Source organism: Mauremys mutica, chromosome 6 (genome assembly GCF_020497125.1).
Source record: "Mauremys mutica isolate MM-2020 ecotype Southern chromosome 6, ASM2049712v1, whole genome shotgun sequence".
Taxonomy (NCBI): domain Eukaryota; kingdom Metazoa; phylum Chordata; order Testudines; family Geoemydidae; genus Mauremys; species Mauremys mutica.
The window spans coordinates 14,635,538-14,658,734 of record NC_059077.1 but is presented as its reverse complement, the minus strand read 5'-3'; the positions used below and the strand labels follow the sequence as shown (position 1 = coordinate 14,658,734).

At 40.4% G+C, this 23,197-nt stretch overlaps 1 protein-coding gene across 2 annotated transcripts in view; it reads left to right on the top strand.

Annotated features, from left to right (window-relative positions):
• Positions 1-23,197, top strand: part of DYM (dymeclin) — a 334,338-nt gene that overhangs the window by 209,246 nt on the left and 101,895 nt on the right. Inside the window, exon 15 of one of the 2 annotated variants that reach the window (XM_045021709.1) lies at positions 17,773-17,937. The exons of the other annotated variant lie outside the window; for it this stretch is intronic. Within the exon in view, the coding sequence (XP_044877644.1) occupies positions 17,773-17,937 (165 nt within the window). The remainder of the gene's footprint in view (positions 1-17,772; positions 17,938-23,197) is intronic. 2 annotated transcript variants of the gene reach the window in all.

Genomic DNA, 23,197 nt, shown 5'->3' with positions numbered 1-23,197 from the left:
GACCAACACCATACTCCCACTGGCATGTGAGATGGAGCAGGTCTGTCCAAGATCAGAAAGGGCCCGTATCATTGACTCTGGTTCTGGCCACAGGGCATCCACTAAGTCCAGTACCAATGATGTCAGCCACTGTGCTGTTTCCATTCCGGTGGCATGCCAGGTGGCATCAGATCTGCTTTGCCTCTCAATCCCAGACGCTCTGCTGGTTCAGGAGTTCTCCGGTGCTATGGCTTCTACCAGCTAATCCTACATTGTGCCCTTGGCATCTTATGCCCATGTTGCAGAGCTGACGGGTCCATCAGCACTGCAGCTCACATCACCTGGGCCACAGACTATGGATTCAAGGCCGGGCCCAGCACCGAAGGCCCACTTAATACTCATGCATCCCATCATTGAGTTTGGTACCGGCCTTGGTGCTGATACCTCTCCTGACACCAAGTGGGAATGTCTCATTCAGTGCCACTGGTGCTGATTCCCCACTCCTCTTTAGAACTAATATCACCTCCTTATTGGGCTTCAGATGAGTCTGACTGGTTATTTGCCCCATCGAGGCTGGCTCCTCTGTTGTCACCACAGAACCTCCAGGATTCCTCAAGATCCAGTTCAAGATTGCCCTCCTTCTCCTCATTGGCTAGGCACCAATCCTTGGTTCGCTGTCAGTACTGAGATTGGCATGTGTCCTGCAGTCAAGACAAGTGCTCTTGGCCCAGTGCGTACTGGCCACCAGTGCCTTATTTGTATGCCCTATGGCCTCTTTGCGATCCCTGGGACACTCCTCAGTCCCTGAGGTCCCACTCCAATGCAAGATCACTGGTTCTGACAGTGGCGCCTGCTTTCCTGTCATCTCAGCTGCAAGTGACCACTGAGTCATTTCCCCTGGACCAATGGGGCTCTTCCAACCAGATCCTGTGGTACAAGAGAAGGATCTGTCACTGGTGCGGCAAACCACCTCCTCATCCTCCCTGGATGACTCTACTGTGCTGTCATCGTCCTCTCCCTCAGTGCCCAAGGACTTTAAGTCATGTAAGGATCCCCTGAAGCATATGGCTGCTACCTTGGGTATCCAAGCGGAATTCTTGCAGGAGAATATGCATAAGCTGCTGGATATTCTCCAACCATCATCTCCAGAGAGAATAGCCCTCTTGATAAATGAGGCTCTCCTACAAAGGCCCTCTGGAATACCTGTGCTTCATTGCTCCCTGCTGCAAAGCATTCAGAGAAATAATATTTTTCTCCCATGCAAGTGTTTGGGGATTTCTACTCTCACCTGGCCCCTAACTCCCTGATGGTGACTGCAGCAAATGACAGAGCTCGGCAGGGAAGGTATAAATCCAACCCAAAGACAGAAAGTGCAAGAGTATGGACGTGATGGGCAAAAACAGCAATGAGCATCCCCAAGTTAACTAATGTGGGTTAGCTAACCTGAGTTAAGAATGTATCTGTGTTTTCAGTGTAGGCATACCCTTAGTTGCAAGAATGCACATGTTGTGTTGTATGTCAGAGGAATGCAGAAACAATACACAAAAGTCTCGAGATAATAATTAAAAAAAGAAACATATGCTGGCAGTATTAGTAGCTTGTTGACCTAGTTCAGCCATGGGGAGTTTGATAAGCTGATCAGCTATTCCATTATTGGGAGGTCACTGCAATTAATAAAAAGTAATGTAGCAAAAATGAGGATTCTATTGTTAAAATAGGGGAAAGATAAGACATTGAAAGGGGGCACAAATGTCTCCTGCAAATGTCTTTGCAAAGTAAAATTTAATTAAATTAATTAGTAAATGAGTGACAGAGGAAAGACTTGAACAAATACAATTTATCTGATCCTGTCTTGCATATTCTCCTATCAGCCAGAAAACAATCTACAAATTCCTTCTATTCTCCCTTTTTACAGAAGTAGTTAGCCTTATGTCTACCCCTCTCAATCATACTAGAATATTTTACCAAGATATTCTAGTCTTTGATGGCAAGAAAGAACTTCCAAATAGAATAGCTTACATTATATTTGCTTTGAAAATTGGCATTTAAGCAACTGGCAGTTATTTTTAAACTTTTGGGGGAGGGTTAAATAAAGCTTAGGCTTGTATCCAATCTTCAGCTTTTAACCTAAGGGAGATCTGAGATCTAACATCTCCTGTGTGGTGAGGTGCCAGCGTTTGTTCACTGGTCTTCAGTGAAGAGGGGGCTAACTCCAACTCAGCTTTCCACTCCCCTTGTGCTGGTTGCCTAGGCCTAGGTCTGTGAGTGCTTAGGATACAGAGGAGAGAGACTACCTGACTCCATAGAGTTCAACCCCAACCTGGGCATCTTCTGACTCTGTTCTGCTGGATGGGCTGTTTTATTTGTTGTGAACGTTCAATTTCTTACTTCAAGGACAAACCTTGAGGGAGATGACTGACTGACTGTCTTTTGTTTTCTGTTTTTTGCTGCTGAGCAATTCTGTACTCTCTTGAGCCCCCAAAACTGATGACATTAGGTTTCTCTCTTGTTAAACAGTGCTAGGAAGGAGAGTGGAAGAATTACCAGCAGTATGCATGCTCTGTAGACACTATACTTCCTCTAAGTTTAAGAAAAGCACAGTAACATAGTTCAAAAGTGGTTACCATGTGTCCCATTATTTTACTTGGGATTTGTCTAGTCTGCAGCACAGTGCTCTGAAAATGTAAATCCTACATGTTATTGCATCATTTCCATTTTAAAAAAATTAAGGCGACTGTGTGTGGTAATGATTGCCTTACACAGGGTTTTCTCTGAGCTTCAGAAAAAGAAAACCAAAAAAAAAAAAGACATTTCAGTAGAATGTTAGAAACAATTCTGTTCCAGTAGAACCTTAAAAACAGCAGTCATTCCTGACCAGATCTTCTCAGTCTGTTCTAAGTTAAACATATTTATAGAACTATGAGCCACATTCTGTAACAAAGAAAGAAAGAGAGAAATTCAGGATAAGTCACGATTTGCTTGAACCTGTCTGTCATCTCCAGTTGGGTGGTAGTTTGATTGTTGACTATTTCTGCAAGCATCAGTGAGGAGTTCTGACACATAGTGCATGTGGTCTTAGTTCGGGTCTGACACACAATGATTCCTGTTATAAATGTTCTTTTTGGGAGTGAAAATCTGATCTAAATTAGGAAATGAATATTGAGGTTTTAGGAATCATCACTTACCAGCTTAATTAAAGACTCTATTACTGTTTCTGTGTAAAGAATAACGCACAGTAAAATATTCAACTGCTTATAAAACATGATATGTCTTGTGGGATTTGTTCTCTGCTCTTCACACTTTATTAATGGCATTATTTTTATTGCAACATTGCAGTACAGTGAGTGATATAATCACTGTGTCTAGGGATTATGGAGAGTGTGGGTAGTACAGGATCAGGATAGGTATGTCTGAGGAAGTAGCTGCTGAAGAGGAAATAAAAGAGGGTGGTAGAATTCCCAAATAAACTGTATCAGTCAGAATCTAAGTTCCATAGCTTCCATCCCAAAGAAACCTACTCTGCCCCCAGGAATCTGTAATTCTGACTCTGACCTCAACTTTATCCTAAGGATCCTGGCTAAGGATGGAATCTTAGAGCAGTCTCAAATGAGAGAAGTCTAGATCTGTCTGTCCAGTTAAGCACTTCATCTAAGATATCTACTAACTCCATATGCTTATGTCTCAACTTGCCAAGTCCCCAAAGATGGAACATTGGCTTTTAAAATCGCTAATGCAGATTTAAATGAAGGGTGAAGCTATAGCTACAGAGGAAAGAAGCTTGAAATGATGTAGGATATGACAATTACAACATGCATCAAGTTTTCTATATGTCTTTTATGATTCAGCATTTCTAAAGCTAGTAGTCTACAGTAAATATGGGAAATAACAGCAGGCTCTGTGTAGTGGAAATAAACTTAAGTCTGAAATGAATGACTAACCTTGCAATGATGTCATGTGAAGAGGTGTTACTGACTCATTAACTACTTTTTGGGTCCACAAGTGGATCTTTCCCCAAAGTCAATGTGTGTGTTAGGGCAGAGCTGGGAGGATGTTGGTAAAAGGGGTGATGGCTTAGAAAAACAGCTCTAAAGACTTGTCAGGTTACAGTTGGAAGGCCCTCTTTTAGAGACCAGCTGGCTCATGCAAATACTTGTTCTCATGACTGAGATTTTCAAGTTCATACAGACTGCAAATTTGCAGCTTTGCACAAAAATGCTAGCGTCTGTATTAATACCAGTGTATTAAGAAATTCCTTTAATTCTCTGTAGAGTTTGTGAATTATCACAAGTGTCTAACTGAAGGTTAAAAGTATAATACATTTCAAAGGTAGCATTCCAGTAGTAATATTCCTTAAGCTGCCCTGAATACATTCCTTCTAAATAGCTGGTCCATCTGCATGATTAAACATTTTTGTGCTTTGTCTTTAACATTGGTACCATGTAAACACCACCTTCTGGCTCTTTCATATTTTTCTTCATATGGGTCATCAACTCCTTATGTCTGGTTCTAATCTACAAATCCTTTTTGTTCAGAAAGGTAATGTGGACCCATATAATGGAGAATCCTTCTTCTCGTAAATGTATGACTAGCATTTCAGTCTACCAAGGACAGCCAATGAATCACCAAATCTGTATCCATTTTCCATATTCCTCCACAATAAATGCTAATAGTATGGAAATAATACCCATCTGATAAGACTTTAGTTTGTGTTTCATCATTAATCACATTATTAAATAAGAATATAAGAATGGTCATACTGGATCAGAACAATGGTCCATCTATCTCAGTATCCGCTCTCTGACAATGGCCAATGCCCGATGCTTCAGAGGGAAAGAACAGAACAGGGCAATTTCAAGTGATCTATCTGGTATCGTCCAGTCCCAGCTTCTGGCAGCTGGAAATGTAAGGATACTTGTATCCATGATCATCTTGGCTAATAGCCATTGATCAACGTATCCTCCAGGAATTTATATAATTTTCTTTTGAACCCAGTTATGGTTTTGGCCTTCACAACATTCCTTTGACTGTGCCTTGTGCGAAGAAGTACTTCCTTTTGTTTGCTTTAAACCCACTGCCTGTTACATTCATTAAATAGGGATCTGCTGTGACAGAGTGTTTCTTCAAGGGTGTGGGAACTCATGCTCATTATGCATTAGCACAAGTTATTCCTTTTTCTGGAATTTAAATAATATTTTTCAGTGCTATAGGTCTTTTCCTCCCAGGACTTCACAGTGCTTGTCAGTCATCATTAATTAAGCCTCACTATACCCCCTGTATGGCAGATAAAGATCTCAGAAAAGTGCTTTCCCATAGAGTGGGGTATGTAAGTTGTTTAACAACATACAGGGAAATTACCTGATAATTTAGGATAAGAAGTGAAGAAAAATCCAGTATTCAACTGAAATTGTAGGGAGGGTGTATATAAGAAGAATATAATTACCATAGATTGGCCAGCAGACTAGGAATTAATACTCTCATTTTTTTACACACACAAAAAGTAAAAATTCAGAAACTACCATGGAATCTTTTCATGATCACAAACTGCCGGGGCCTTGATTTTACTTCTCATCCAAAAGAGAGCATTTCCAGCAGTGCCTTCTAGCTTCATGCCAGGGCACTGGTTTGGTGTTGATTCCAAATAAACAGTTACTACCTACTGAATTCGCAACACCAATTTTTGCAGTATTTGAATTGAGCTGACTGTGCTTAACATGTGAGATTGCTGAGGCAGAGTAGCAAAAAAGAGCTCGATACACCAACAAATATGCACTAAACTTTTATATCACTCTCAGTGCTTAGATACCACTGCCAGTATATATTAGTTGCAAGATGGGAGAGTATTATATGTAAATGAGCATTATGGTCAGAAATTTTATTTACTATTCTGCAATGCCTCTTTCCAAGACGGCATATACAACTTCGAGCCATCATGGTTTTATGCCAACTCCAGTAGCTGGAGGAAAGTGTTTATAGTATGTATATGAGCAAAATGACCATTATGTGAATTGATAGTTTATAAACCAGGGAAAAAATTGACTCTGTTTTGTACTTGTGTGTATCATTAAACTTGAGCCTATGCCAGTGTGAGATTATTTGTTTCCATAATAACAAAAGTACTTCATTTTGGGGAAGGGAGAACAAGACAAGCCTGAAAAACAGAAATGTAACAAATTAAGATGAAATGTAGCATTAATCTAATATGTGAAGATGTGGAACAATCCAGCATTTGCCCACAGGAAATTGATTGGATGATCTAATAGGTCATCATCATCATCTATATCCTCCTTGGGTCTACATGGTGTACATTTTTACTGTCACTCTTTGGGAAAGTCTGAGTAAGTGACTAGTGGGTCACATTCTCGATACATATGTGTATAGTTTGGATACCAGCAAACACTTGGGCATGTTTACAAACACTGTGGACTTTCACCGTTCCTTTATCAAATTGTTTTAGCTGGGTTTTCCCACTGGGTCTCGTGGCGGCATGATGACTGTCATTTGAAAAGATAAATTATTAGACCTTTAAGCTCTTTCTGACTCTTCATGTAGCAGACTGTTGTGTAGTGTATATTTTTCAGACTCTGCTGCAGAAACAGTATGACCTAAATATTTAATCAGGCTTTGCAGAATTGGCTTTTTTTCATGGCTCCAGATTAATCTAGCTTCTCTGAGCTAATATGTGTGGCATGCATGTCTCGAAGACTTAAAATCAAAACCTTACTTTTTCAGAGTAATTTTAAAGATTTATAACCTTCATAAAATCTCTCTGCCATTTGTTGAGAGCCAGATTATGAACTACAATAACTGAAATGTTAATCAATATTTGGAATTATTTCCTTTTTGAATATGTCTGGATATGCTGCTTTAGACTTTCTTGTGTTAACAGAAGGGGTGAAGCACAATATTCACAAACTGAAACACACTTTCTATGCCATATCTCAGTCATTTGGTTAGTTTGGGTCTGTGTACTCATAAGGACATTGGCTCAGTACAGTTTGCATTTGAGTCTTCTGTATATTTGTTATAAAACTTCAGCTGACTTGAGTAGCGGAAATATCTAATTTTGATTACTTAAATTCTCTTTGGAGGGATAGAAATGTAAATAAATAAGAAGTTAAGCTGTTCTGTAGACTTTGTTGGATGCTGGACCCAGGTCTTTAAATCTATCCTTGAAGTTTGACAAGAAAAGTCATATAAGAATTTCACATATTTAGCATTTTTGTATTTTTTCCTTCATATTTCTTGGGGCTCTAGGCTTCTGTGCAATATTTTAAATGTATAGGATTCAGGATAAAAATCTTAAATGACTTCTTCCAAATGAAAACCCAGCTCACACGATACAAATTGCACAACTTCCTTCATCCGACCACACTGTCTCACTAAGCCAGTCACAAAGAACATGTGTTCAGTTCCTGTGCTGTAGCCTATCTTTCCTGGTAACAGGGTGACAATGTTTTCTGTTGACCCACCCTGTTAGCAGGTATTGGAGCACTGCATAAAGCTGCTGACTGATTCCGTTAATTGTTGTGACAAGGGAGGCTCATTAACTCTGCCTTGGATATAAGAGAGGTAGGACTGGCTTTTTGGTCACGGGGAGCTGGGGTTTAGAACAGAGAGGGCATCTTCATTGAAAGTCTAGGAACAGCCAGACTTGGGAGAAAGCTTAGGCTAAGGTTTATGACCCAGAAAGAGGCTAAACTTGGAGTAAAGTGTGTGTAGATTCTGTCCAGAGGAGGGTGAGAATTACCACTTACTTCCAACCCCCTAAAACTTGCAGAACTTCAGTTAGTGACACTGGCTAAAAACTGGAGAGAAGATATTAAATTTGTGCCCTTGAGACACTTCTGTACAGTCAGAGGGGTAGAGAGCTCATTTCAGAATTAAGAAATTTTTATCTTCAGAGTATCATGAAAATTCCTTTCTGCAAGAGAGACTGAGTAGAGACAACTGGGCTTCAAAACAAAACAAAAAAACCTTCCCTGCCTCACAATAGTTCAGCTGGTTGGGATTTTGTAGACATTATGGAGAATAAATGTCTTTGCCTCCTTCAAAGCCACAATACACAATAAAAGTTGTTTGTTTGTTTTTTAACTTTTGGAAGCATTAATTCGTCTATTTGATAAATACCACAATCCAATGCGGAAGTGTGCAATGTATAAAGTTGGCACAGATAACTTAAAAAATGCTGCCTGGTAGGTGTGATGGCTCAGTTAATAGTGCGAGCAACCTTAAGGGCTTGGTTCTGTGGGTTGAGCGCTTAGCTGAAATGCCAGCAGCTCGTTATAGAGAAGCACTACTGTGGATAAAGCAGCAAAGAATCCTGTGGCACCTTATAGACTAACAGATGTTTTTGCAGCATGAGCTTTCGTGGGTGAATACCCACTTGTGGATAAAGAGGTTTCTGTCCCTCCCAGTCCCCGCAGGGAGAGTATGTCTTTGGAGGGGAGCACAGGCAGCTTCTTTCTGGGTTTGGGAGGGAGAAATATGGTGAAGTAGGAGGGCTCATTGAAAGTTTAGTTGGAAAAAACCTACCATATTAAGTCATCTTGTCCATCTCTATTCTAATACGGGATTGGTTTTTTACAATATACGCCCATGTGTTTTTGCACCCCCAAGACTCCTCCATTTAGGGCCCATTAGAGTCAATTCTTGCAATCCAAACTAAAGAAAATAAATGCCCTACGGTCTAAAATGTCATTGCATCTCTCTTTTTCCTCTTAGAAGTAGTTGTGTTTTAGATAAAATTTTGAATTCTCAGGAACAGTCTCAACTTCCAGTAGGATCTAGTAGAGTGTTGTTCTGATGGTGTTTGTGGCAGAAGTTCTGAGAAGTGCATACAGGCACAGTCCCTGCCTTTGCTGAAACACTGCATGAAGAGGGACTGTTTATCCTCTGCTTACTGCCAGTGATGCAGTGAAATTTTTTAAAAAGAATTGGCAGGAAGCGTAGGACTTGGTGGGAGAAGGCAATAATCCTGTAGCCATTGTGACGCTTTGTGGTTCAAAGCAGACCAGTAAGGGTCTGTGTCACTGCCTGCCCTGACACCAGTAGCATGCTCACAGCACCATAGCCTCACCCTGGCTTCCACAAACCTTGGTTACTCCTTCTAAGGTGACTCTCCCATCCCAGATTTCCCCAGAACTGGCTGCCCTTGAGTTTCCAGCCCTCTCCTGGAACACTGTCAGAAGTTCAGTTTCCTGCTCTTTTAAAGAGACGATAAAGCATGTCATTAATTTAACTGGGGTTTATATTACATAAGAATATAAGAATGGCCATACTGGGGCAGACCAAAGGTCCATCTAGCCCAGTATCCTGTCTTTCAACAGTGGGCAATGCCAGGTGCCCCAGAGGGAATGAACAGAACAGGTAATCATCAAGTGATCGATCTCCTGTTGCCCATTCCCAGCTTCTGGCAAACAGAGGCTAGGAACACCATCCCTGCTCATCCTGGCTAATAGCCATTGATAGACCTATCCTCCATGAATTTATCTAGTGCTTTTTTGAACCCTCTTATTGCCTTGGCCTTCACAACATCCTCTGGCAAAGAGTTCCACGGGTTGACTGTGCATTGTGTGAAAAAATACTTCCTTTTGTTTCTTTTTAACCTGTTGTCTATTAATTTCATTAGGTAGCCCCTAGTTCTTGTGTTATGAGAAGGAGTAAATAACACTTCCTTATTTATTTTCTCCACACCAGTCATGATTTTATAGACCTCTGTCATATCCCCCCCTTAGTCATCTCTTTTCCAGGCTGAAAAGTCCCAGTCTTTTTAATCTCTTCTCATATGGCAGCTGTTCAATACTCCTAATCATTTTTGTTGCCCTCTTCTGAACCTTTTCCAAGTCCAATATATCTTTTTTGAAATTGGGCGACCACATCTGCACACAGTATTCAAGATGTGGGCATACCATGGATCTATACAGAGGCAATATCGTATTTTATGTTTTATTATCTATCTCTTTCTTAATGATTCCCAACATTCTGTTTGCTTTTTTGACTGCCGCTGAACATTAGTGGATATTTTCAGAGAATTATCCACAATGACTCCAACATCTCTTTCTTGAGTGGTAACATCTAATTTAGGCCCCATCATTTTATACGTATAGTTGGGATTATGTTTTCCAATGTGCGTTACTTTGCATTTATCAACACTGAATTTCATCTGCCATTTTGTTGCCCAGTCACCCAGTTTTGAGAGATCCTTTTGTAGCTCTTCATAGTCTGCCTGGGACTTAATTATCTTGAGTAGTTTTGTATTAAAAATAAAACAAGTGTATTAATCGGAAAGACATAGATTTAAGCGATACCAAGTATAAGTCATAAAGATAGAAAGGGTTACAAGTAACCAAAAGCAAAATATGCTCCTAAGATTAAAACCTGATTTAACAATGTGGAGTCTTTTATTCAAGAAAAAGGAGTGTTTCTCACCAAGTCTCTTTTCAGGCAGTGGATCACTAATTCTGGCTAGGATCCTTTCCCAAGTCCAAATTGTTCAGTTTCTTTATCTCTTCAGGTAAAAGGACAACTTAGGGGTTTGCTCCCCCTCTCTTTATAGAACAGTAAGCCTTTGAAATGTATTCTTAGATAAAGTTCCTTTTCTCCTGCTGGGAGGAGATGCCAGGCAGTCTGGTGAAGACTTCATGCTGGTTCCTCCCCTGCTGGTAATAGATGAGTGGTTGCAACCTCCTTTCAGCTTGATGGCTTTGTTTACTTTTTATGTAAATGCATGTCCAGTGTCTCTCAATTTACCTTGGAGACACATTCAAGCAGGTGGAACCACATTCCTTTGTCTGGGGAGGGGTGGGTAACTTTTGTCCTATTTGGGACACATTTTAAGAACATAATGTCAGCACACATTTGTAACTTTGCATATGGTACCCATACATACACCACGCAATAATAGTAATGATCAGTGAATTGTGAGTTTTCCGGTGATAAATTACATGCCCCTTTTGGTTACGTATCATAACTGTGTGTCAGTTGGCACTGGGGTGCTTTCAGGATCACAGACATGATAAGGGGCATATCAAGAGGATAGTAAAAATACACTTATGCTTCTCACATATCTAGTGACTATAGGATAGGCTGGGGAGGCCTCTAAAATCTTCTGCTGGAGCTTTTTTGGAATGGGGAGGCAGTGGATAATAGCAGTGACTGTTGCATGCTTCCTCCTCATCTCACATGTGTCTCTGGGCCAGATTAGAAGAGGCCACAAGCAGGGGAGAGAGCATTGTGGTAGATGTCAGAACTGTAGGTCAGAGAAGGTAAATAAACCTCCAGCTAGAGCAGACAGGCATGCCCAGGTGATGGAAGATTCCTTCAGCTAACTCTGCTGCAGCTTGAACTTTTTAGGTACATTTTGGTTTAAAAGGCAATTACTGTTTTTGCAGTTAGCATATTTTTGACTCTTTTCACCTTGATTTTAGTGTCTATTAGATTCCTGTCTTCCCTTTCCTCCTGTTTTTTCTAGCATTGCAGAACTACTAACTGTGGTGTATAACCTATTGCTTAAATCAGCCTCTGTACCAGATAACTGGAAGATAGCTAATGTAATGCTGATTTTTAAATAAGGCTCCTGAGGCCATCCTGGCAGTTACAGGCCAATAAACCTAACTTCAGTACTAGGCAGATTGCTTGAAACTATAGAAAAGAACAGAATTATCTGACACAGATGAACATGATATGTTGTGAAAGAGTCAACACAGCTTTTCTAAAGGAAAGTCATGCCTCACCAATCTATTAGAATTCTTTGAGGGTGTCAACTAACATGTGAACAAGGATGATCCAGTGGATATAGTGTACTTGATAAAGTCCCTCACTAAAAGCTCTTAAGCAAAGTAAGCAGTCGTGATAAGAGGGAAGGTCCTGTTACGAATAAGTAACTAGTTAAAAGATAGGAAACAAAGGGTAGGAATAAATAGTCAGTTTTCACAGTGGAGAGAGGTAAATAGAGGAGGTCCCCCAAAGATCTGTACTGGGACCTGTGCTGTTTAACATATTCATAAATGATCTGGGAAAAGGGGTAAAAAGTGAGGTGGCAAAGTTTGCAGACAATACAAAATTATTCAAGAGAGTTAAGTCCAAAGCAGACTGCCAAGAATTACAAAGGGATCTCACAAAACTAGATGACTGAGCAATAAAATGGCAGATGAAGTTCAGTGTTGATAATTGCAAAGTAATGCATATTGGAAAACATAATCCCAACTATTCAGACAAAATGATGGGATCTAAGTTAACTATTACCACTCAAAAAAGGGACCTTGGAGTCATCGTGGATAGTTCTCTGAAAACGTCTGCTCAGTGTGCAGCACCAGTTGGAAAAGTGAACAATATTAGGAATGGGATAGATAATAAGACAATAAATATCATGGTGCCATTCTATAAATCCTTGGTACGCCCACACCTTGACTATTGTGTGCAGTTCTGGTCACACCATCTCAAAGAAGATGCATATATTAGAATTAGAAAAAGTGGAGAGATTTGCAACAAAAATGATGAACGATATGGAACAGCTTCCATATGAGGAGAGATTAAAAAGACTAGGAGTGTTCATTTTAGAAAAGAGATGACTAAAGAGGGATATGATGGAGGCCTATATAATTAGGATTGGTGTGAAGAAAATGAATAAAGTAGTATTATCTACCCCTTCACATAACACAAGAACCCCCAATGCAATTAATAGGCAGCACGTTTAAACAAACAAAAGGAAGTATTTCTTCACACAACACAGTCAACTTGTGGAACTAGTTGCCAGTGGATGTTATGAAGGTCAAAAGTATAACTGGGTTCAAAAAAGAATTAGATATGTTCCTGGAGGACAGGTCCATCAATGGCTATTAGCCAAGATGGTCAGGGCTTCACCCCCATTCTCTGGGTGTCTCTAAGCCTCTGACTGCCAGAAGATGGGGCTGGATGACAGGGGTGGATCACTTGATAATTGTTCTGTTCTGTTCGTTCCCTCTGAATCTTCTGGCATTAGTCACTGTCAAAAGATGGGATTCTGGGCTATATTGACTGTTGGTCTGATCCAGTATGGCCATTCTTATGTTCCTGTCACTTTGGGCTCTGTAATAGTAATGCTAATCTCTTATTTAAATTACTTTCTCTATGCACATTTCATTTTCTTTTGGTTTGTCATTGTAAGGTCTTGGGCAGGGGTGGGCAAACTTTTTGGCCCAAGGGGCACATCTGGGTGGGGAAATTGCATGCAGGGCCATGAATGTAGGGCTGGGGCAGAGGGTTGGGGTGCGGGGTGTGGGAGGGGGTGCAGTGTGCAGGAAGGGACTTGGGGCAAGAGGTTGGGCACAGGAGGGGTGTGGGGCGTACAAGGGGGCTCAGGGAAGGGAGTTGGGGTGTGGGAGGGGGCTCAGGGCAGGCGGTTGAGGTGCGGGGGTTGTTGGGGTGCAGGTAGGGTGCGGCAGGGGCCTCAGAGCAGGGAGTTAGGGTGCGGGGTGCAGAAAGGGTTCGGGGTGCAGGCTCCGGCCTGGTGCTGCTTACCTGGAGCGGTTCTGGGGTGGCAGAGGCACGCACCGGGGCCAGGGCAGGCTCCCTGGCCCTGCGCTGCTCCCGGAAGCGGGCGGCATCACATCCCTGTGGCCCCTGGGGGATGGGTGCACAGAGGGCTCCAAGCACTGCCCTCGCCTGTGGGTACGTCCCCCGAAGCTCCCATTGGCCGCGGTTCCCCGTTCCCAGCCCATGGGAGCTGCGGGGGGCGGTGTGTGCAGGCGAGGGCAGCCCTCTGCTCCCCCTCCCACAGGGGCCACAGGAACGTGGTGCTGGCCGCTTCCAAGAGCGGCGCAGGGCCAGGGTAGGCAGGGAGCTATGACGGGCCAGATCCGGCCCGTGGGCCGTAGTTTGCCCACCCCTGGTCTTGGGTCTTATTTTGATTCTTACAGAGAAGTAATTATTCCAGATCATTAAGAATTTGATATCTTTTTTGATATCTTTAGATTTAATGGAGCAGATGAGAATATTTTATTACTAATAACTTCTCAGATTTATGCATCATATAACCCTGGAAATATTTATATGGTGAGAAGACACTAGAGATGTTTTACTATTTTCATTATCTCAGAAAATGGCAAAGTTTCATCTTTTAAGTAAGAACAACTGTTTTTGATGGGATAACTCCAGACCACACTTAATGATTTCCCAGGCTACAGTTACCCAGAGGTTCCAAATTTGAACTATTGGAAGTTGATATTGATTCCTTAACATTTTACTATCAAATCTCAAGATACTCAGTTTGATGTTTTACTATTTAAAAGAGGAAATCTAATTTGCTGTGCTGGTGCCTCTTTTTCTTTTTAAAGGATAAAATACATGCTTGGGCTTTTTGTGTTTAGGATTAAATATCTCTCTATATATATCTATGTATAGTGTATGTATGTATATGTGTGTGTGTGTATATATATATATACATATATATATATATACACAGAGAGAGAGAGAATGTGTATGCATGTGTGAATGCACATATCCCTACCCCTCAGTATTTAACAGTATTCTTCATTTGCTGTAATCGTCTGTTTTTCAGAAATTTTAATAATAAATTGAAAATACAAAATAGGCATTTGCTTTAAAATGAAAATAGTCAACCCAATAAAATTATTAAAAATAACAAAATTTTCCATAGCATTTGATTGTAGTTTGAATGCCCATTGGAACATTAGTTTTCAGACTCTGGTTATAATCCATGTTTAAACTGGTATTGGCTCTATCTTCCAAATTTCACTGTTGTTTTTCTTTACATACACATATACTGAGAGAGTTATGCCTTGGTTATATACAGAGTTGGCCCAGTTTAACCTGAAGTCGTTTTAAAAACTGATTTAGTTAAACTGGTGCAAAACAGTGTGGACATTCTTTAATTCAGTTTAATTTATATTACTCTTATATTTATACTTACATTAATAGCTTAAATCAATTCAATGCTAAATTAAGTTAAATCCATATAAGCCAAGTTTATATGATTGAGTGTTTATTCAGCAGTTTATAGGTTAAACTGGTTCAACTTTGAATATAGATAAGGCCTTGCCTTGCTATTTGGAACCATGGAAGTCGGGATAGCAGAGCAGTGCTGCCCACAGAAAGAGTCCCACAGCCATCTATTATTTATTTTTTAATTTATATTGCAGTGGTGCCCAAAGATCCCAATCAGAATTGAGGCTCTGCTGTGCCAGGAACTGTACAAACATACAAAGACATGGCCCATATTTTGAAGAATGTATAATCTAAACTGCAATCTGGTTCAGGGGAGGTTTGTACATTGAGAGTATGACTGTGCTTCAGAGTTAACTTGGGCTGTTTCTTGGGTGTTGTCCCTAACTCCTCTCCAGTCCACACGCACAAACCTTTCCTGAATTTGGTGGTGCTTTAAACCCAAGCTAGCTGGCTCAGCTGGTGATATAGGCTAGAGCTCTGGTACTGCTTTCGCTTGAGCTAGTAACCCCACATGCTTTGCACTGAATATGCAGGTTAAATCACTCAAGTGCTGATAATCCTCCAGTGCTTTCGCACAATCCTTCCGTGTGCTCAGAGAGACAGACAAATTCTGTCTCAGTTCACTAGGAAGGAATCATAGAGCGACTCAGCTTACCACAGGAGATGTGCCCGCAGAAGTCCTAGCAACACACACTGGTGCGTGCAGCACCAGAGAGGACACGGTAACTTGGGTACAACTTTGCAGTATGGCTGCTCACACATGGGTTAGGCTAACACGGGGGTCTCAAACACGCAGCTGGCCCACGGAGTTATTTGCTGCGGCCCGCCAAGCTCTCCCCCCGCCCCTCCCGGAGTTATTTCCTGCAGGTGCCAAGCTCCCCTCACCCGCAGCGTGTTGCGTCCCTGCTCCTCTGCCTACCTCCAGGCGCTTCCCGACGCCGAACAGCTGTTTGGTGGTGCTTAGCGCTTTCCAGGAGGAAGGGGGGAAGAACGGGGAGCTGCATGCTCAGGGGAGGAGGCGGAGAAGAGGCAGGGCAGGAGCAGGGATTTGGGGAAGGAGTTGGAATAGGGGCAGGGAGGGGGCGGAGTTGGGGTGGGGACGTGGGGGAAGGGGTTGGAATGGGGGCGGGGAAGAAGTGTGAAGAGGCGGGGCAGTGGTGAGGCCTCATGGAAGGGGTGGAGTGGGGGCAGGGTTGGGGGGGGACGTTTGTATCTTTATATGAAAAGGTGTCGGTGATGCGGCCCTCGGGCCAATGTACTAGTCCTCATGTGGCCTTTGTGGTGATTTGATTTGGAGATCCCTGAGCTAACACGTGTGATTGGCACATGGGTCTGAGCACTTGAATTAAATCTGCAACGAAGACACATCCTGAGATGTACTTTATTGGTCCTTTTGAATGGTAGCACCCCTCGCTACTTCTGTACACAGCAGCATATGTGCTATGGACAGAAGGACTGGCTATATGCCCATAAAGTGCCAGATTTGATTGTAAGCCATGTGAGGTAGAGACCATATCTATCTTCCATGAAATGTCTAGCACACTTTTGGGGGATATTAAATAATTATAGTATGCAGCCACATAAGGTTGTGGTCTAGTGTCCAGACTGAAAACCACTCTGTCACTCTAGCACTTTGAGTGCTGAATTGCTGGGTGGGGGAGCAGTAATAACAGTAGTTACTCTTTCTTTCTCCATCTAGTATGCCCCATAACAGAGGTCAGAATTTTACTCACAGAACTTTAAACCAAAATAAAAGTAATTGGGTAAATAATCTTCAATTCTTCAGTAGAATACATGGAATACTATTCAGCATTTTATGCTGGGCCAAGTTTTTTCCTAAGATTTCCTCTCTTTTTAAATATTAGCATGAGCTAAAAGATAATTTAAGGAATTTTCTGGGCAATGTGCCACTTTCTGTACCCTGAGCAGATTGCCTGAGTCTTCTCTTTGGTCACTGCGTGTGTATGATCTAATCTGTCCTGTGCATACACAACTCTCTTACTATACAATAACTGTAGTGATATACATTTTCTGTGGATCTAAAGTGTGTACACATGGTAGTGTGAGAGCAGTACAATATATTGCAGGTGAACTGTTCTATTGATCAGCTTGTCCTCCAGTAAATTCACGAGTGCGAGGACATCGTGTGAAACAGCATTGACACATACTGTATGAACTTTGACTCAAGAGTGATCAACATATTTTCAGGGTTTCTGTCCACATGTTGTATTATTAACACTAAAGCCAAACATCTCAGAGTGATTTCCCCAGAACCCTCGCCATCTGCCAACTCTAAGACAGAAGTGTATATTTCTTGAAAATAAATCCAAGCGATTTCTCATGGAAGGACTGACCAACCCTGTTCTAATAACTAGAAATAACTGATAGGCTGTCTCCACTGCTGGAATTTTAGGGTGCATAAGTACTTCAGAGTAATGATTCAGTAATTCTACATGACTTTTTCACTTCTCAGGGGTAAGATGTCATTTTCCATGAAGCCAGTTAAATTCTATGAATATTCTCATTTTTTTCTGGTAACATTGTAAACCAGGTCCGCAGGCTCATGTGTTCATCTTCAAGCCAAGTTAAAAGTTAGCTTAAAATTTTATTTCTTTTTTTGTGTGTATTTACAAGCCCCCAAACTTGGCAAACTCCCCAGCACATGACCACAGACTATCAGTTCTTTCTGCCTTTCTAATTTTTGTTGTTCTAGTTTGAACTGCTACTTTGCTCTGTTCGGCATCTTCTGCTAAGTGTCGGCACAAAACCTCTTTGGACATAAAACATTAATTGGCTTTCTTAAAGGAAAATTCCTCTTTCTGTTTTTCTCCCTTTACCCTTGTCTTTCAGTTATGCCTGCCGCCACTTGCGGAGATATGTATATGTCTTGGACAAACTGTATTTCCCTCACTCTCACTGCTCTACGCTGCAGCATTGCTTCTCGACCCTCAGTGACAATGGAGAGGAACTTTTGTCTTTAACTTGTTCTCACATTCTCAGATCCTATGCTTCCAGGTTATTAACCTCTGCTCTGCATTTATTGCATGCTGCATGCTGTGTGTGACTGATCTTTGCATGCTTAAGTGAACAGATGTAAAACATGAAATGGTCAAGGGGGTTATTTGTATCTTTAATATCATACAACTAATGGCATCCTAAATATGTGTCATAACAAGTGTGGTATAAATAGAGGACCAACGGTTAGGTTTTGTGATACACAACATAGTGTCTGTCACCATAAGTCGAGCACAAGCTTTCATAAGTTGTGTGCAGCCTTTGGAAGCTTTAGATTTTTACATTAGATATAAATTATGTTAATATTCTTCCAAAATTCCATAATATTTAAAATATAAGACTCATGGGCTATAATATTCAAACTACTGCATAATTATGTATTTGCTTTGCACTGCAGAGCTGGTATAGCGATGCATCTGTCTTAAACACAAGCCTGAGTCCTGTTGTTGCAGATATTCTTTACAGCAATGTTGGTTTAGGGAATGGAGATAGAGCCTTCTCTCTTTTCTTGAACCTTACTTCATTTCAGTAAGCTGAAAGCTGCCATTTTTTGACATATCGTAGATTAGATTAGATATAATGGGGAGAGTAATGAATAGCCATCAATCCCAAATAACAATAGAAAGTCACCAGAATTGTTAGATCATACGTAAAAACAGTAAAATAGAAAGGAATTTTTAAAAATCTCTACTAAGGACAAAACATAAGGGTTTTTTTGTTTTTTTTTTTTAAATAAAAATAGTTCTATGCATACTATTCTGTTGAGTAGGTAGATAATTTAATGTATTATCCAAGATGCCAAGAGTTTTAGGAAAGCAAGGAAAAAATTGCATGACAAAATTGACCAGAACATGGAAAGAATCCAGAATGGAAATGCAGCTTCCCAGCAAAGCAAGCGTACAATAGCAACAGACCACACAGTAAACATAAGTAAAACCAGCTTGATTATCCAGGGAAGAAGAAACTGTGGCATGCAAGTTGAAATAGTTCTGTTTGTATGAATTTTATAGTAGTCCATAATGATGGGGAATCATGCCAAAGAATCCTAACAGGCAATGAAAATCTAGCAATCCCAGAAGCAATCACCAACTAATTAGGAAGAGAAGACACTATTTTAAAAAAATGTAAAGAATACAAAGGCATTGCTTAAAAGTAATAGTAATAATAATGAAGAAAAATTCACAGGCTAAACGTTATGCTGTGCTAGGGACTGAAATCCTGTACATATAATGACATGGTTTAATATAAAATTATTCTGTGTATTCATTTGTTAGTTATATATCTGTATTATTAGTAAATATATGTATTGTGGTACTGCCCAAATGACCCGTTTTGGCTTGAGGCCCCTGACTATAGTTTATGAACTAAAAATGCTAATTAATCTGCAGAACTCTAGAAAATCTATTAAAATGGATATTGTTGAGCCAGATTTTATTTAGGGCTTTGGGTATATATTTGTTAAGCGTTAGTTTTAAATTAAATGTAAGAAACCACTAAAAAACAAACGAAACTAGTTTGTTCCACCTGGAGATAGAATTCCTCACCTCTAACCCCAAGCTACTACTGCAACCACTCAGTACCATAGGGATATTTCCAAGACTCCTGCAACTAAGATGCAGGGGCAGAAAGATTACTTAAGCTTGTGCTGGCAATTACGGGGATGGGTGGAAGAATGGAGCACACACCCAGTAGAAAATGCTCAGATAATACAGTGGTGTGGGGCAATATAAAAACCTATGTAGAATAGAAGGAACCTTTCAGTCAGCACTCAGCACAATTGTAAAGCTCTTCTAAAATGGTGCAGTCAAAATGATCCAACACTGAGTGCTGGGATCATGAAAATCATCAGTGGTTTCTTTCCAGTAACTATACTTATGAATTACAGTGTGTTGGAAAGGCCAAAAAATCTTGTTTTGTTTACAAAACGTGTGCACCTTTTTCCCTTCCAAACATATGTTCTTGAAAATAAATAAATACAAAAAGTGACAACAGCTCAGCACTTAAAATAGCATTACAATAACAAAGCATTTAATTATAGATAGTGGAAGGAAACAGCTTTGGTACTTGAATACTGTAAATAATGAATACATATTTATAAACTATCAACTAACTTGACATTATTCTTTTATGAAATGTGACCTGTATACCAGTTGAGAGGTATCAGAATATATCACCCCAAGAAGTTTTGAGAATGTGGTTTTCAGTTTAAAAAGCTATCTTTTTACAAGACAAACTGAGGTTGTTTAAACCAAAAATACTTCAAATAAAAAACAGTGCTCATGAAAATATTCAACTGCCTTTTTTGTGTTAGCTATTTCTTTTTTATATGGATAATTAATGATTTGGGAATGGAAACCCCTACCAATATGTGAGCTTTTCTCAGCTAAAAGTAAAACTCTGTATAAATCTGTAGATAAAAAAAAATCAAGTTCTATGTGTTGGGTATAAAAGGAGCTGGTGAAAAGCATCTAAAACTTAGGTGTTCTTACCGACAGTGTGGGTTCATGCACAAATTCTGTACAAACATTTACTGTAGTATTCATTATCGATACCTTTATCCTATCTTAGAGGTTGCAAATATTATTTATACTCCAAAAATCAGAAGTGAGCACAGAAAGCAATGAATTACACCAGTTCATTAATGCTGAGCCCAGCAAAACTCCCACTGCGCTGTAGTACAGTTCCTACTGCGCTACAGCACTGTGGTCCTCATTCCAGCAAAACTCCCACTGAAATATGTGGGACTTTTCCCTGAGTAAGAACAATAGAATCAGACTCCAAAAACGGTACAAATAGTGTGTTAATCTTCTGAAGCCGTGTATCTGTTCCTGTGAGGTGGTGTTCCCCTCCATAGCACCACGTGGGATCAGGCATTTTATTTGCATATGTACTGTGAAGAGTAATACCATTTTAATTTTTTTAAAATGGAGAGGGGGAGAGCATACGTCAAAGAAAAAAAGAGAGGGAGAAGGAAAGGCATCAGGGAACCTCTAGAGGTGACAGAGTTACGAAAAATTAACACAGTTCATGCCTGCTCTTACTCATTGCAAGTTATATTAATTTTTTTAAAATGTACTTTAGTTGGTGTCTGTTGAACACTATTTTCACATTTTGAGACTGGTGACTTGTAAAAGCTTCTGATGACCTGTTGTTTCTTGGATCTGTAAACATGTTTATACCACATTTGTTGAACAACAAACACTGGTTAAAATGAATGGGCTTTTAAAAGAAGAAAAGGTGGGGTTGGATGTATTTGGTTATCACTTGTATTGCCTGAGCACTATCAGTCTGTGGTACCTGTTCTCAAGGCACTTAAAGAGGAGAATGAGGTTTCAGCTCTGTCTTAATGACAATGTCACTCTGGTGACTTGTGGGGACACACACATTGTTTTTTTATTATACCATACATTCGTGTAGCATAAATACTTGAAGCTGGGATCACAGTCTTTAGATTTGTTTGATACTGTCTTAATTCTGTTGTGGCTGTACTATTTATTGATTTCCATGGTATTTCTAACTCATGAAATGTATTAACTTCAACCATTATGGTTTCCTTTTGGTTACATATTCATTGTGTGATGTTCTATTAGTCATGTATACTTCAATGTCCATTTCAAACCTCTTTGAGCGCCAGTCATCCCTAGAGAATAACTCTAGAAAGTGAAACAGACTCCTTGATATATGTATTAGCAAAAGGCAGCTAACAAGATAATGGTTTTGGGGATGCTAAACAAATTAAGGACAGTTTTATTTTCTGTGTGGGAAGAAGGGAGAGAGAGAGAACGAACAGGAAATAGGTTTTTGATGAGCCCGGTAAACTGAGTAAGCAAATTCCTGAACCAATAGAACAGCGGTTCTCAAACTGTGGGTTGGGACTCCAAAGTGGGTCACAATCCCATTTTAATAGGGTGGCCTGGACTGGTGTTAGACTCGCTGAGGCCTGGGGCTGGGGCTGAAGTAGAAGCCCGAGTCTCACCACCAGGGGGCTGAAGCCAAAGCCCAAGGGCTTCCGCCCGGGGCAGCAGGGCTCAGGCTGTGGCTTCCGCCTGGCACGGAGGTGGTGGTGTGTAGTAATCTTTGTTGTCAGAAGAGGTTCACGGTGCAATGAAGTTTGAGAACCGCTGTAATAGAATGAAAGAAAAAAATGACTGGAATTTACTTGAGTCAAGCTTTTGCTAGAGGAAGAAAAGGAAAGGAATATGTTGTCGAAATTTTAGTCTTAGCTATTGTGAATATTGTTTGTAATTTTATTTTAGGTTTATATAACCATAGGAACCGCACAGTAAGATTATGTAGGCTCCCTTTTTTTTTTTTTGGAGGCAAGCCCCAGTCCTGCGGAGACTTAAGCATATGCTTAACTTTGCAGACCTGGGAAGTCCTAGTGCCACTGAAGTCAGTGGGAATTATTCACTTCCATAAATTTAAGCACGTGTGCAGTCATTGCAGTCTATGATTTGTATCAAGACAAAAAATCACAGAGCCTTGTACTGTTGGAATTCAATCCCAGTGTCTGATTAGAAGGAATTAAACAGAAGGAAAAGTCATTATAACTCCAGAATAAAAAACAATAACTTAAGAAGATCATGGTAGGAATAAGAAGCCAGGTGTAAATTTTCAAAAGTGACTAGTGATTTTAGGTACCCAACTTGAGACTGCATCAGCACTCTGAACATCAAGTCCCTTTAAGTTATCAAGTTGAGCATCCAAAATCATTAGACACTTTTTAAAATGTAGATTTTTTTTCAAGTGCAAAGTGCTCAGATAGGCAAGAAACTGAGCATTCACTTTTACATCAGTGGGACTTGACTGAGAGTTGAGGGAGATCACACTTTACAGGAGTGCACAGCATTTTGCTGATCAAGCCATCAATGAGAAACAAACTAAACTAATAACTTGGGCTCATAAGATTGCAGTAGCAATGCTGCAGTTATAGCTGAAATGATGTGTGCATTTTAAGTTTCTATCCCAAGCAAAATAATGGAGTGGCTGATACAGGACTAAATAGGGAATTAAGAGAGTACTATAATTAATGTCAATCAGCATGGGTTTATGGAAAATAGAGCTTGTCAAACTATCTTTTTTGGATGAGATTACAAGTTTGCTTGCTATAATAGACTTCTGCAAGGTATTTGACTTGGTACCATGTAACATTCTGAACTATACAAAATTAGAACCATACAAAGTGAACATTAGAGAGAGCAATTGGGTGAGGTAATATCTTTTTTTGGACCTACTTCTGTTGGTGAGAAATACAAGCTTT